Source organism: Passer domesticus, chromosome 10, assembly GCF_036417665.1.
Source record: "Passer domesticus isolate bPasDom1 chromosome 10, bPasDom1.hap1, whole genome shotgun sequence".
Taxonomy (NCBI): domain Eukaryota; kingdom Metazoa; phylum Chordata; class Aves; order Passeriformes; family Passeridae; genus Passer; species Passer domesticus.
Window position 1 is genome coordinate 28139430 of NC_087483.1, and position 14675 is coordinate 28154104.

The following is a 14675-nucleotide window of genomic DNA, read 5'->3' on the forward strand; positions in this document are numbered from 1 at the left end:
AAAATGAACCAGAGAGATAAGAGTTGTGTTGTGCAGTTCACAGAGGATATTCACAAACCAGTGAGACCACTGTCCTTTGAAAAAAACAGACACTTTTAGCAGTGTAGAACCCCAATGTCCTGCCCAAAGGAAATGCCCTTCTGGGGCACCTCCAGGCTGACCCACAAGGAAGGGGATTCACACCAGGAGCCTTGGTAGCTTACAGCAATCCCAACATGAGTTACACACTGGTGAGCAGGGCTGGTGCAGTAGCACCCAAGTCTGGGGAGCAGCAAGAGCCAGATTCCCTCTCTTGCTGTGAGGCTGGCTGCTCAGACTCTCCAAAACCAAGGCATAGGAGAGGTAGAGGTGAACTGAGACCTGGCCTGTGCAGGTGGGCAGCTTCATGGCATCCCCAGCATGGTCAAATCTTTGTTCCAGTCCTCTCATTGTCACAAGGGAAAGCTGGCCCCTGTCACAGCAGGCTGGAGCTTATGTTTGAAGTGGCTCCTTCAGGGTCTGTCTTGTAAAGCATGAAGTGGCCTTGCACCTGGGCAGCGCTGATCTGTTTGGAGACTGCCAGCGCCTGCTGCGCGAACCGCTGGGCTGCGGCCGGGGGCTGCTCGGGGTAGAAGCGCTGGAACATGCAGGCGAGCTGCCAGGGGGAGCAGTGGCCCACGAACTGCTTCACATCCACACGGCCAGGACGCACCAGCGCTGGGTCCAGCCTGGCAAGAGACAAAGGGTGGGGCTGGAAAACCTGAGCAAAGCATCTGTTTAGGGTGGGTCCTGCAGGAAGCCCCTGTCATTTCTGCAAAGTGTCATGCACTGTGAGACGGTGAAGGGAGAAAACAGGTTCATCCCTGGGGAGATTGAGGGGAGAAATCAACCCGAAAAGAAAGGAGAGAGCTGGGGAAGGACTGACTCCAAAGGAGGACAAGAATGTCCTGCAAAACAGCCCTGCCCATCTCTGTCCCATGAGCAAACTCTGAACAAACCCCTAGGGCAGCTCGGTCTGTAGTGAATTGAGCAGACCACAGCACAGCAGCTGTCGAGGCACTGTGAGCCCAGGCTGCATCCCACCGACCCAGTGGGCTGCTCATGGGGCCAGTGCTTCACTCACAGCATGGACACAACCCCAAAACTTGCAGCTCCCCACAGGCAGGAAGGTGGTACCACTCCTGAAGGACACAACCATGTTCTGAACACCAAGTAGGCATCTGAGGCTCCAGCAAAAGGGATCCTGATCAGCAATCAAAGGATTTGCATCCCAAGGGAGGATGTGAGAAATCTGAACCCCCAGTCTTCATGCTGGAGGATTCAATAAATAAAGCCCAACAAAAGGGAGCAAGGTTTTCCTGTGCTACCCACCCCGCTCCCTCCCAGGGGCAGCTCTGACCTGTCCACGTAGTTGGTGGTCATGAAGACAATCCTGGCTTCTGTGGAGGCCACACCGTCCAGCGCATTGAGGAGACCACTGAAGGTCAGGCGCCCCATGCCTTGGTACACAGCTGGGTCTGGGAACAGAGGTGTCTGAGACTGTAGCTGTTGGCCTGCACAGGTTCAGGGCCACCTTCCTATCACCTGAGGCTTATGCCAAGCTCCCCACCCACTCCTTGCTTGGAGGCTGACCCTCTGTCTGGCTGGCAGCACATTCACCTCCCCTGCCCACACACACCCATGGGAACACAAAGAAAAAGAGAAGGAAAGCCACCTTCTCCATCATCCTGAAAGTAGCTGGGTAGGAGAAGGACCTTTGCCTGAGGATAAAGGATCCAAATTCCCTTTTACAGCCTAGCCAAAACTGGACAAGTTCCAGCTTGGGCCCTGATGCCTGAGAGACTCCCCCACTCCTAGTTTCTGCTGGTGCAGTTGAGCAGCCCAGAGTGAAAACATTTTTTCAGGTACAGCCACAGAACCTCCCTCCTGCTGCTGGCCCAGGAACAGGGGCAGTGCTCACTCTCAGCAGCAAGGTCCCGGCTGACAAAGGCTGCGTCCACATCCTCCAGCAGGATGATGCTCTGCTGTGGTGCTACACTCAGGAGGTGATTGAGCCGGTCATCAGAGAGGCTGTGGTCACTGAGGCTCAGCAGGCAGATACTGTACTCCAGTTCCCCAGCCAGGGCTGTGCTGGAAAGGACACAAACCACAAGGATAAATCACAGCAGGAAAGCTGGCAGTCAAGGCAAAATCAGATTTCTCCCTTTAGCAGTAAGGGAGAGGGCAGAGGAGTCCTTTCCCAGCAAGGATCAGATCTAAGGAGCAGCCAGAAGGCCCTGTTCAGCCCACCCATACCGTGCAGCACTGTGCAAAGCAAGGGCACAAAGGGCTTGTCACCCTGACCTGTCACAGTGCCAGCAATGCAAACGCTTACAATAGGCACCACATATAAGGCACAGCCCACTCCTGTATTCCAAACCCAAACTCATCCACACCTTCCCATCCAAGACTGCTGTGGCCCAGGGCAGGGAGCTGACAATACTCACATGAAGCTGCTTTTCCCGCATCCAGGAGGACCATAAAGCAGGTAGCCTCTTCTGTAGGGGATCCCTAAGAAGACAGTGTTCTTTTAGGATAACCATCTGGATTGCTCTGTGCTCCCTCCCTCCAAGCTGTGGTGCTGTGCTGAGCACACAAAGAGGATACACCTGGGGAAGGTAAGCAGCAGGGAAAAATTTCTCCACAGCCAGTTCCAGAGAGGACCATGAGCATCCTGCCCCACCCCACCCTGTACAGAGCACACCACACCAGAGCCTTGCCTCTCTCATTGTACCACTTGGAGTTGTTGATGAACTCCTTCACGTCCTGAACCAGCCTCTCTGCCACGCCTTCATCCAGCACCACGGAGCTGAGGGGCCGGCGGCGGCGGGGGAAGCCGAACTGCCGCCACTCCGCTCCCACGGCCGTGTACATGATGGTCTTGCCCTCCTGCTGCTGCAGCGCCAGCTCCCGGGCTGCAGAGAGAGAGAGGGGACAGCTGCCAGGGAGGAGGATCTCCAGGGAGCAGGCTGTTCCCAGCAGCACCCCGCACAGTTCCCCTGCAGACCTTCCTGAAGGATATTGAAGAAGATCTCGCGGTCAGTGCCCAGCGCAGTGAAGGTGACAGACTCCCAGGGGGTCCCTGTGTTCAGGTCCAGCATCTGCGTCTCCCGGCTGCGCTCGATGCGGATCCACTTCCTGCGGTACCTGGGGCAGGGAGACAGGAGGGTGTGCAGTGATCCAGCACCACTCAGCCGTGCCTCAAGAACACTCATCTCATGTACGGAAATCATTTCACACCGCTGAGTACGGGCTGCTCCTGCTACTCGTCATCCCCTGCCCTAACCCCGACCCAGAGAGGAAGCAGGACCCTCTCCACTGCCTCTACACACCCCCCAGTTTGCAAAAGTGAGGCTCAAACCCCAGACTGCTTTCCCCCACCCTCCCTTACCAGATGAAATGATTCCCGAGGCTGGGGACAAAGTCGAACTTGGTGCTGACGCGCCCGCTTTCATGCTGCAGGTATGATGTCTCAACACTGAGGTGCTGTGTGTGCTTGGCGTGGTGGGAGACCCAGTTCAGCAGCCACTGGTAGCTCTTATCCTTGCTGGGCACCTCCAAGGTGATCATATAGTGGCGCCTGAAAGCCACCAGCCCAAACTGGGCCCCCTTACGGGCCGCTGCCAGGACTGTGCCCACCCCAACGAGGCCAAACCCAGCCCCAAAATATGGGTTGTCCTTCAGAGCTAAGACAAAGTCAGAAAGGGGCATTGTGGGAGGTTAGGCAGCTCCTTTCCACAGCATTGTTTCTGCACTCTGCCAACAAACCTGTAAGGAAACACTGAATGGTAGTAAGGAACACAACAGATCACCCACAGTTCCCTACCCTTTATCATGGCCAGGCCTCAAGGTGAAGGGGTGCCTGGCACGTTTGGATTTCCCACATCTGTGCTTATTACCAAGTGTTCCTGCTGGCTGCAGGAACCTTCTCCCTCTCTGCAGGCCAAGCAGGAGGGGGCCAGGAGGCTCCTGAAGAAGCACAGGGGCATCTGTAGCTTCTTCAGTCAAGACATCAAGGCCAGAGTTTTACAGAGTTTTATTACGTGAACAGCCAGAAATCATGAGCACTACAATTACTTAAGGTTTATCGTTTGAAAAGGCTGAAGCACATCCCAGGCTGAGCCAAGAGCCGGGTCTTTGCTGCTGAGAACGGGCACACCTCCGTGTCTAGATTACAGCCGCGTGCTCCGGGGGCCTGAAGCTTCTCCACCTCCCTCCGCAGGTCTGTCCCGTACTGGGATCGAGGGGGAGCCTTCCCGCCAGACGCGCTCTGCTCTCCCAGGCACAGAATCCCACCTCCAGGCGTGACCTTCCTCCTTACCGGGCACAGCGTCCCTTGGGCAGGGTCCCGCAGCCCCCCCTGCAAGAGCCCCACCCTCCCCTGCAAAAGACCCGGATCCACACCGGCCTTTCCCGGCAGCAGAGCCGCAGCCCGGCCGCTTCACGGAGGAGCCCGCGCCGCCCCCGGCCCCGCTGCAGCCCGGCCGCTCACCTGCACCGCGCCGCTTCCGCTGCCGCCCGCGCCGCTTCCGGCCGCACCATCGAGCGGGGCCGGCCGGGCCGGGCAGAGCGGCTGCGCGACAGGCACAAAGGGCGGCGCTCTGTCCGCCCGACACCGCCACCGAGATGTGCCGGGACAGCCCCGGCTGAGGCGGCTCCGGTGACAGCCCTGGGTAAGGGGCGAGAGGCTGGCGACAGCTCGGGGTGAGGAGTGAGCGGCTGGGAGGGCCGGGAACAGCCTGCGGTGAGGGGCTGGGGGTGCCGGGGACAGCCCGGGGTGAGAGGCAGGGGCTGCGGGGAGCCTGGCCCGGCGGGACTCGTGAGGGCACCTGCTGGCTGCGGGCTGGGCATGGCCTGAGGGTGGGCTGGGGGTGCAAACCCTGCGTGTTGGGCTCGGGGAGAACGCACAGGTGCCCTGGCGCCCTTGTGTACCCCGTGACAGAGGGCTTGCCAGCAGCCTGCTTGGGACACAGCAGAAAGGAGCCGGCGTTGAAATACCCTGCCTCCAGACTGGCTGCTCCCCAAAAGCCTCTTGGGCTCTGGGATGTCCCTCGTTTGAAGTGGTTTCTTCTGTTTCAGATTGAGCCCGGCGCCAGGGCAGTGCCCGGTGGCAATGAGCGCAGCAGTGGCTGTGTCTGAGGGTGCCAGCAGGGAGATGGAAACGCTGTGCTCGGAGCTGCTCCTGCCCACCCCGGGAGAGGTGGGAGCCGTGGGGAGCCCTGGCGTGGCCAGCGCTGGTCTGGCTGGGGCACCCCCGCTGGCTGCCAGCCAGGACTTGCTGCTGGCAGAGGCCTCGATGCCTGGGGAAGGGGCTCACGCTGAAGGAAGCAATGTGGAAATATTCATCGAGGCAGTGGCTGGCAACGTGACACTGAGCAACGCGGCCAGTGCCACAGGTATGGGGTGCAGGAAGTGCAGAATGGGCCCCACTGCAGTCAGCAGAGCTAGAGAGGTCTGGCCAGGGTCCCTGTCCCAGGTGCCTTCAGATCTCTGACCCTGCATCATGAGTCTGGTGCCACCACTAAGCACAGACCCGGCACCAGCTGGGTGTGTGGATGGGGAGAGTGGCTGTGGGAGCTGCATGCTGTGTGAGGGGCTTGTTCCAGGCTGTCAGTAGGGACCAGGCAGAGATCTCCACCTGAACTGCTACCCCCCAGCATGCTTCCCACATGGGTCCAGTGTGGGCACTGGACATCCTAAGAGGAATGGGGCCAGGCCAGCCTCTCATTTCTGCATGCTTCAGAGGTGCAAAGGGACAGAACTGGTTATCATGCCACCTGGGTGGAGGTATTTCCTCTCTTATGGGGGATGTGGTTCCCAAAATGTAATTTGTGGCAAGAGGGATTTGTTTTCCTTGTCCAGAGCTGGAACTGACCCACCAGTTCCAAGCTCTGGGCCTGGAAAAAGCTCCTTCTAATGCTCGTCCCTTGCTCTCTGCAGAGGTTCTGGTCAAAGTGGTGGAGCTGTACTTCTGCGAGAGGTGTGGCCAGAGCTTCTCAGAGGCCTCCCTGCTGTCCCAGCACCAGTGCCTGCTGCTGCCCCCCCAAGAGCCCCTGGAACTCCCAGGGACACTGTTGGCTTCTGCCAGCGAGAGCCAGAGCGATCCCAGCGGCTCAGAGCTGCCCGGAGCCAGCCCACAGGAGGGCTCTGCTCCCGAGTGCCTGCTGTGCCCCGTCTGCCAGGAGGCGTTTTGGCAGCCTGGCCAGCTCAAGGAGCACTTCAAGACCCACCGTGCCCCGTCGGGAGCCCTGCCCTGTCCCGAGAGGGGCTGCCACTTCACCACAGAGGACCGCAAGCAGCTGCGCAGTCACTTGCGCCACCTGCACGGGGCCTCCCCCGTGTCCTGCGCCTGCCGGGCCTGCCCGCTGCTCTTCCCCAGCCGCCAGGCCATGGAGCAGCACCACCGGACACACTTCCCCTTCCACTGCACCCACTGCGACTTCATCACCGCCAACGCCAAGCTCTTCTGGCAGCACAGGAAGGGGCACAGCACAGAGTCCCCTCCGGAGATGCCCACAACAGGCGACCCCTGCAGCCTTGGCAAGTGCTGCATCCTGCCATGGGGTGTGGCGGGGTGGGGGGTTGGGGCCTGTGGATGCTGCAGAGGCTGGCTGTGTCTGTGCATCCCAGTTACCACTGGAGGAGTGGGGGGGTGAAGCTGGAGGGCTGGGACCCTGTGTTTGTGCTTCCCTGCAGCATGGTTTGTGCCCTCCATCTTAGCCAGGTGGTTTTTCTGCATGTGTGTGGGTGACTTCCTCTTGCATGGAACATGATAATCTCTTGTCTTTCCCCACTGAAGCAGCATCAGAAGGGCAGGAGGAGCCAGGTGATTGCCACCCTGGCTGGAAAGCCAGCACAGCAGAAGCCAGGCCAGCCAAGCCTGCAGGTACTGAGGACAGCTCCTTGAAGGGACAGAAAGCATCAGCTGGAGAAGAGGACTTGGACAGCAGTGGGGATGAGTCACCAGAGGAGGATGGTGAGAGCCTCTGTGAAGCTGAGGCCAAAGAGGATGGGAAGGCAGCTCCCAAAAAAGTTGGAGTGCCACAGGCGCAGCACTTCAAAGGTAGGATGCAGGGCCTTACCAGGAGCTGCTCAGGCTTTGTGAACAAGCACCACATCCTCAGGGCTGGCAGGGAAATGTGGCCCAGGTTGGTGGGTGACCTCACATCTCCTGCATGTACCAGTGCATTTGTTCCCCCAGCCTCTACCCAAGCAAATATGTCTCTTCCTGTTCATGCATGCTGCCAGGTTTAGGCAAAGGTCTGCCTGGCTTTGGGGACCAGGGGCAGGTGGGTAGGCCTGCTGTAGGCTGTGCTTTGCCAGTGTTGAGTTGGAAAGAACTCACCTGAAGTGTGCTGGTGGCTTGGGGTGGGGACAGTCCGTCTGGGTAGGTGGTGGCTGTGTGACTGCATGTGTCTGTAAACCCTCATCCTGGCACAACTAGATCAGGGACATAACATCTGCCTGTGCTCTCCATCTTCTCCCTATTAACTGCTCTCCCTCCTTTGTTCCCTCAGGGGATGTTGCAGAAGGCTCCGAGTACCTCTACAAAACCCACATGTGCCCTGAATGCAAGCGGTGCTTCAAAAAGCGGACCCACCTGGTAGAGCACCTCCACCTGCACTTCCCTGACCCCAGCCTGCAGTGCCCCAACTGCCACAAGTACTTCACCAGCAAAAGCAAGCTGAAAATCCACATGATGCGGGAGACGGGCGAGAAGGCTCATCGCTGCCCGCTCTGCCACTACAGCTCAGTGGAGAAGAACGCTCTCAACCGACACATGGCCAGCATGCACGAGGACATCTCCAACTTCTACTCCGATGTTTACTCCTGCCCTGTCTGTGAGGAGAAGTTTCAGCTCAGCCAGGCCCTCAAGGAGCACTTGAAGACTCACAAAGCCGAACCCAAGAGGCTGAGCTGCTTCCATGGGGACTGCAACTACTGTGCAGAGGACCGTAAGGAGTTTGTCCGTCACCTCAAGGATGCTCATGGCATCAAGGCAGTGGAGTGCAAGTACCATGCCTGCTCACTGCTCTTCGGCACGGCTGAGGCCATGGAGGCTCACCGGAAAACCCACTACGCCTTCCACTGCCAGCAGTGTGACTTCATCTGCTCCAACAAGCATGTTTTCCGCAAGCACAAGAAGCAGGGCCACCCGGGCAGCGAGCAGCTCCAGTGCAGTTTCTGCCCCTATGCCACTTTCAACCCTGTGGAGTTTCACGACCATGTGGGCAAGATGCACGCCAACGAGAAGATCCACAAGTGCACCGAGTGTGCCTTCGCCACAGCGCACAAGCGGGTGCTCATCCGGCACATGCTGTTGCACACTGGTGGGTGTCCCCTCTAGGGGTCCCAAAAGCTGAACTGGGATGGGGAAGGTGTCTTGTCCTGCCTCTGGGTGGGCAGGGAGGGCTGGGTCAGGATTCCTGGGTCCCACCACCAGCTTTGCCAGCCCAGGATCACTCTCCTGAAGTTGTTGCATGCTCCCTGCTGAGCTGGTTTCCCTGCCATGTTGCTCTATCTTGCTGTCGTGCTGAAAGCTTTTATGTGTTTCATGTAGGAGAGAAACCTCACAAATGTGAGCTCTGCGACTTCACGTGCCGGGATGTGAGCTACCTGTCCAAGCACATGCTGACCCACTCCGACGACAAGAACTTCATGTGCACCGAGTGCGGGTACATCACCAAGTGGAAGCATTACCTGAACGTGCACATGCGCAAGCACACCGGAGATCTCCGGTAAGACCCCCTGCTCCGCTGGCTTGGCAGCATAGTTAGGGCTCCCCAAATCCTGCTTCAGGTGCCTGCTTCCGGCTGCACTGTGTGCCAGACTTTCTCATGCCTGCCCTGTCCTTTCTGGTACATAAGAAATTTGGGTTTTGAACTTACAGCATGGTGCTGTGGAGGCAAAGCTATTTTTGGTTTGTGCCACCAAGGAGGTGTATGTATGACCTCAGAGGTGTAATTCTGAGCTTGGGTTCATTGCTCTGTTGGTGTTTGTGGGTCAAGGCGTGTTCAGGACTTCCAAATTCTCACCTTCGCACCTCCTTTGAGTCTAGCCTGCCTCCAGTGATGCTGGAAGTGCTGTTGGCATGCACATGTGAGAGTGTGTGTGTCTGCCACAGTCACTGTATGGAATAGTCAGGGAATCTATCTCCAGTCCCCAGGCTGGGGGTGTAAAGCACAAGCAGTGCCAAGATCTGCAGCAGGGAGTAATTGCCTGTGGTAAGAGCTGTCTGGATGGCAAAGATCAAATCTGGCAAACCAAACAGTATCCCTTCCCTGTTTGGCTGGGATGGGGAAGGAGAGCTCAGCGTGCCTGATGAAGCTCAGCCTGCCCCAATTCCTCATGCTGCCTGACCGATTCTGCTTGTCCCTGCAGGTACCAGTGTAACCAGTGCTCGTACCGGTGTCACCGTGCTGACCAACTGAGCAGCCACAAGCTGCGGCACCAGGGTAAGAGTCTGATCTGCGAGGTGTGCGGCTTCGCCTGCAAGCGCAAGTACGAGCTGCAGAAGCACATGCGGGCAAAGCACTCGCAGAACTACCAGGTACCCATCTTCCAGTGCCAGTACTGCACCTACCAGACCAAGTACAAGCAGGCGCTGCTGAACCATGAGAACTGCAAGCACACCAAGCAGAAGGAGTTTCGCTGTGCCCTCTGTTCCTACTGCACCTTCAGTAACACCAGCCTCTTCTTCCATAAGCGCAAGATTCATGGCTACGTTCCTGGTGACAAGGACTGGCTGGAAAATTACGCCAGCAAGGAACTGGAGATCAGCTCATCTGAGGCACTCTTTGGCTATGAGGTCAGTGCAGCCCTGCATGTGGATGCCAGTTCCCCCCTCACTGGCAAGGAGCAGTGGATGAAGGAGAAGCCATCCCAGGTGGAGTCCCAGGGAGAAGAGGGCTACCAGCAGGTGTTCGTGGTGCCCCTCCTTGAGCAGGATGCTGCTCCACCAGAGAGCAGCACCGAGGCAGAGAGAGGCGAGGGGGAGCAGAGCTGTCCTATTGCTGGCAATGCCCTGGAAGAAGACTGCATGCAAGGAGATGCTGCCACAGGCTCGACTGAGCTCACTGTTTCTGAAGATGTGGCAGAGAGCTGCACCTTGCACTTGGAGACACTGAATGTCTCGTCTGACCCTCTCCTGGAGAATTTGACTGCAGAAGCCTGTGTGATCCAGCCAGAGAGCGTGGAAATGCTGTCCTGCAAGGAGCCTCCTGCAGCCTATGAGATGCTGGGCTCCCAGGATGGCCTTGGCTTGGAGGACAGTGGCAATGCACTCGAAGACATCCCAGACTTTGAGGAAGAGGTAGATGTTCAGGAAGACAGGGTGGTGAAGGACAGTGTAGTGGCAGGAGACAACCAGGGAAAAGACACCCTAAAGGAGGACATGGGCCACCTTGAGGGGTCATGCTCAGACCACCACAAGGTTGTGGCAGACACTGAGGAGAGAGAGACCAGCCAAGCCAAGCTGCCAGAGGCCTGGCTCAGCATGCTGAAGACACCTGAACAGGTCCCAGAGGATGTGCCCACCTCTGGTGACAATGCCAGGGGAGGCTCGGAGTCAGTGCTGAAGGCTCTGCGGAAGCAGGACAAAGAGCAGGCAGAGACCCTGGTGCTGGAGGGCAGGGTGCAGATGCTGGTGGTGCAGTCGGAGAGCCAGGTCTTTAAGTGTGAGAAGTGTTCGTACATCACACGGAAGGAGAAATCCATGTCCCTGCACTCCAAAGCCAGCTGCCAGAGCCGCCGGGCCCCGCTCGTGTGCCGTGAGTGTGGCGCCAGCTTTAAGCAGCAGAGGGGACTCAACACCCACCTCCTAAAGAAGTGCCCTGTTCTGCTGAAGAACAACAAGATTCTCAAACCAACCAATCTGGAGGCACCTGGACTGTGCCAGCCTGCTGACCAGGCTGGTGATAATGGTACAGAAACAGCAGAGAGCAAGAAGGGAGGATCAGAGGAGTCTGGGCATGCCGAGAGCCCTTGGGAAGCTGAACTGCTACCTGATAAAACACAAGCAGCAGGCATTCCTTTGGCTGGGGCACAGACATCAGGCTGTCATCCCTCTGAGAAATCCCTGCTGGGTGACAGCACAGAGGTGGCAGAAGAGCCTCCCCAGCAAGAGTGTGGGACTGAATCAGATGGAGCTGCTGGTGCCTCCCAGCCTGGGAAACCCTCAGAGAAATACCGACTGGAGGGAGGGAAGCTGCACTGCAATGCCTGCTCCTTTGTGTGCTCCCGTGTCACCACCATCACCTCCCACGTGGAGGATGGCTGCCGGAACCTGGAGCAGTTCTGGTGCTCCCAGTGCCCTGAAACCTTCCGCTCCCGGCGGGCCCTCAAGAGCCACTGTGCTGAAAAGCACATCATGCATCCCGAGGACAAACCCCAAAGGACTGAACTCCCTGAGGGGGACCCACTCAGTGTTGAGAAAGACCAGACCAGTGAGCTCCCACTGGATGCAGCCCCACCAAAAGCCACCCTGCCCAAGAGGAGGCGTTTCTCCTGCCCCACCTGCCCCTTCACCTGCCACCAGGAACGGGCCATGAAGACTCACAAGAAGCGGGGCTGCGTGACCCTGGGTGAGTTCCGCTGCACCTCCTGCCCCTTCACCTCCAAGGTGGCCAAAGCCCTGCGGCTGCACCGCAGGCTGCACCGCAAGCATTACAGCAAGCGGCCGCAGCTGCAGTGCCGCCAGTGCGAGTTCACCTGCAAGCAGGCCCGGTGCCTGCGGCAGCACATCCGCATCAAGCACGAGGGGGTGAAGCCGCACAAGTGCCGCTACTGCGACTTCAGCACCACGCGCCGCTACCGCCTGGAGGCCCACCAGTCCCTGCACACCGGCGTGGGGCGCATCGCCTGCGGCATCTGCAGCCAGACCTTCGGCACCAACTCCAAGCTGCGCATCCACCGCCTGCGCGTGCACGAGAAGACGCCCACCCATTTCTGCCCGCTCTGCGACTACAGCAGCTACCTGCAGAACGACATCACCCGCCACGTCAACAGCTGCCACCACGGCGAGCTCAACTTTGGCTGCTCCCGCTGTGAGGCTCGCTTCAGTTCTGAGACGGCCCTCAAGCAGCATGTCCTGCGGCGGCACGAGGAGAAGGTTTCCTACAGCTGCCCACGCTGTGACTTCGTGTGTCACAGTGAGGCCACGCTCAAGTGCCACGTGCAGAAGCAGCACCCACACCTGGAGTGCAGCACCTGCAAGGAGACCTTTGCCACGCGGGAGGCACTGGAGGAGCACAAGACTCAGCATTTCAGCCACCGCTGTGAGCTGTGCAGCTTTGCAGCCAAGGAGCGGCAGCAGCTGGTGCGGCATTACATGGAGAGCCACGAGCCGGCTGCCCCCCAGGACAAACCCCTGCACTGCCCTTTCTGTGACTTTGCCTGCCAGCACCAGCTTGTGTTTGACCAGCACATGAAGGGCCATGGGGGCACCCGCGTGTACAAGTGCTCGGACTGTGAGTACACCACCAAGAACAGGCAAAAGATCACGTGGCACATCCGCATCCACACTGGTGAGAAGCCCTACAAGTGCCACCTCTGTAAATATGCCTGCGCCGACCCCTCACGTCTCAAGGTAAGAGCTCTGCTTGGGAATGTATCCTACTCCATCTGCATTGCTTGAGGGGCATCCAGCCATAGGAATTTGGGGAAGAAGTTCCCAAAGGGAGGTTTCATCCTCAGTGTTCAGTGGCTCATACTGAACAGAAATAGGAGTCAAGCAGATAAAAGTCATTGTCAGTACAATACATTTCTTCCCTGCTGTTGCAGTTTAAGGGCAAGGGAGACTTTTAACAAAGCAAGAAGATGGCAGCAGTCTAAGTTCACTTCTTTTCTTGCTGACATCTCTAGGTCCAGCCTTGCACCATTCAAAGCCAGGTTTGGCTGCTTGCTGCCTTCAGCATACTCTGTGGTGCCAGTTAGACAGGGTGCAGAGAAACCTCCAGCTTTCTTGGAAGCAGAGTGTGACCCTGTCCTCATTGCTGTAGGTGATTAGCATCCTGATGCATGGGAAAGGGCTTTTCCTAGAACAGGAAATGTGTGGGTGATGGAGGCATAGGGTAATGGAGAGAGAAATAGTCTGGTTTTTCTAAAAGAAGTATTGACTTTTTTAATGGCCAGGCTGAGCTGGAGTCTCCTGGGGCCACCTGGGACAGGCTGTGCAATGTGCTTAGCTCTTTTGGGCTGGGTTTTTAATTTGACTCTGCCTTACATATCAAACTGGGGAGCAAAGCCTGTGCTATCCACAGGCTGGGACAGAGCAGCTTAGCAGTACAGGAATTTCATCCTGACTCTGGTCAGGATCCCCTTTGCCCATAGCCTGCCAAGAAAGCACACAGCCCTCCTTGCCCCATGCAGCTGGAGATGTCAGAACTGTCTTTGAGCCTCTCACTGCCACCCCAAAGCCCTGCACATACCCAGGGCTGGGGACATGGTCTCATCCTGACCCTATCCTCCTGCCCAGTATCACATGCGGATCCACAAGGAGGAGAGGAAATACCTCTGCCCTGACTGCGGCTACAAGTGCAAGTGGGTGAACCAGCTCAAGTACCACATGACAAAGCACACGGGTGAGTGCTGCCCACTGAGGACAAGCTGTTGAGCACTGGGGAGGGTGTTGGGGCTGCTCCATGCTTCTTTTCTGCCAGTGGCCCAGCTAGAGACAGAGGAGGACATTTAGGGGGCAGCACATTATCCTGTGCTAATGGGGTGGGGGTAGTGCTCTCAGGTGGGAGGGAGGTGTGGGTGGCACAGACCCCAGGCACCATTTGGTGCCTTGGAAATGGGGATCTTGGTGTGCCTGATAACAAAATGGGATGTAGGGGGAAGTCCCTGGGGACTGATGCTCTGCCACGGGGATGGTGAGATCCGTGGACTGGAGAGCACGGTGCCCCCATGCCGGTGCCATCCCCTTTCCTGTTGGCACAGGCCTGAAGCCATACCGGTGTGATGAGTGCGAGTACCGCACCAACCGCGCCGACGCCCTGCGGGTGCACAAGGAGACGCGGCACCAGGAGGCCCGTTCCTTCATCTGCGAGCAATGTGGCAAGGCCTTCAAGACACGCTTTCTCCTCAAGACCCACCTGAAGAAGCACAGCGAGGAGAAGCCCTACGTGTGCAACGCCTGCGGGCGGGCTTTCCGCTGGGCAGCTGGCCTGCGCCACCACTACCTGACCCACACCAACGAGCACCCCTTCTTCTGCCGCTACTGCCCCTACAAGGCCAAGCAGAAGTTCCAGGTCATCAAACACATCCAGCGGCATCACCCCGAGCACAGGGCTGCTGACCCTAGCCAGGGCGTGGGAAAGGACCCCAGCACACACACCGTCCACCTTCACAGCGTGCAGAGGGAGAGCCAGGCCAAGGGGGCCCCCAGGATGGAGCAAGAAGGAGAGTGCCCTGCGGAGAAGGATGGCACAGCACAGTGAGGCTGCATCCCAACTGCTTTAAGGCACTGGTGGCACAGGCGTGCTGCAGAGATGTGTGTGTGTGTATATACAGGCATATATGTATATGGGTTGTAAAATACACAACTGTATAAAAGGAATTGCTCAGTTCCTTTCAATACTGTTTCTTTGTCCTGTTTGGAACCCCTATGTGAACCCACAGGAAAGGAGCACAAACCCAAGCTCAGCTCCCTATCTCTC

At 57.9% G+C, this 14675-nt stretch overlaps 2 protein-coding genes across 7 annotated transcripts; one reads left to right on the forward strand and one right to left on the reverse strand.

The window, feature by feature from the left end:
• Positions 1 to 70: 70 nt before the first annotated feature.
• On the reverse strand, positions 71 to 4592 carry LOC135309017 (mitochondrial chaperone BCS1). 4 transcript variants are annotated; one of them, XM_064434831.1, is made up of 8 exons: positions 4511 to 4592; positions 3410 to 3786; positions 3026 to 3165; positions 2739 to 2933; positions 2466 to 2529; positions 1940 to 2109; positions 1379 to 1496; positions 71 to 707 (listed from the first exon to the last, which is right to left on the reverse strand). In XM_064434831.1, the coding sequence occupies exons 2-8, from the start codon at positions 3727 to 3729 to the stop codon at positions 455 to 457; spliced, it is 1260 nt and encodes a 419-aa protein (XP_064290901.1). In that variant the 5' UTR covers positions 3730 to 3786; positions 4511 to 4592; the 3' UTR covers positions 71 to 454. The 4 variants fall into 4 exon arrangements, with proteins under 4 accessions (XP_064290901.1, XP_064290902.1, XP_064290903.1 ...); XM_064434832.1 differs by lacking the exon at positions 4511 to 4592 and adding an exon at positions 4423 to 4509; XM_064434833.1 differs by lacking the exon at positions 4511 to 4592 and adding an exon at positions 4340 to 4440.
• On the forward strand, positions 4568 to 14575 carry ZNF142 (zinc finger protein 142). Of its 3 annotated transcripts, none has more exons than XM_064434778.1 (9): positions 4568 to 4722; positions 5098 to 5414; positions 5959 to 6582; positions 6818 to 7081; positions 7536 to 8348; positions 8579 to 8756; positions 9400 to 12604; positions 13493 to 13598; positions 13957 to 14575. In XM_064434778.1, the coding sequence occupies exons 2-9, from the start codon at positions 5132 to 5134 to the stop codon at positions 14454 to 14456; spliced, it is 5973 nt and encodes a 1990-aa protein (XP_064290848.1). In that variant the 5' UTR covers positions 4568 to 4722; positions 5098 to 5131; the 3' UTR covers positions 14457 to 14575. The 3 variants fall into 3 exon arrangements, with proteins under 3 accessions (XP_064290848.1, XP_064290849.1, XP_064290850.1); XM_064434779.1 differs by having other exon boundaries at positions 6821 to 7081; XM_064434780.1 differs by having other exon boundaries at positions 5959 to 6558; positions 6821 to 7081.
• The last annotated feature ends 100 nt before the right edge of the window (positions 14576 to 14675 follow it).

Coding starts and splice junctions, on each gene's coding strand:
- LOC135309017 (XM_064434831.1), bottom strand. CDS start 3,729: ATGCCCCTTTCTGACTTTGTCTTAGCTCTGAAGGACAACCCATATTTT. Junction 2,110..2,465: donor TGCGGGAAAAGCAGCTTCAT/GTGAGTATTGTC, acceptor TGTCCTTTCCAG/CACAGCCCTGGCTGGGGAAC. Junction 708..1,378: donor ACCACCAACTACGTGGACAG/GTCAGAGCTGCC, acceptor GTCTCTTGCCAG/GCTGGACCCAGCGCTGGTGC.
- ZNF142 (XM_064434778.1), top strand. CDS start 5,132: ATGAGCGCAGCAGTGGCTGTGTCTGAGGGTGCCAGCAGGGAGATGGAA. Junction 8,349..8,578: donor GCACATGCTGTTGCACACTG/GTGGGTGTCCCC, acceptor TGTTTCATGTAG/GAGAGAAACCTCACAAATGT. Junction 13,599..13,956: donor CCACATGACAAAGCACACGG/GTGAGTGCTGCC, acceptor CTGTTGGCACAG/GCCTGAAGCCATACCGGTGT.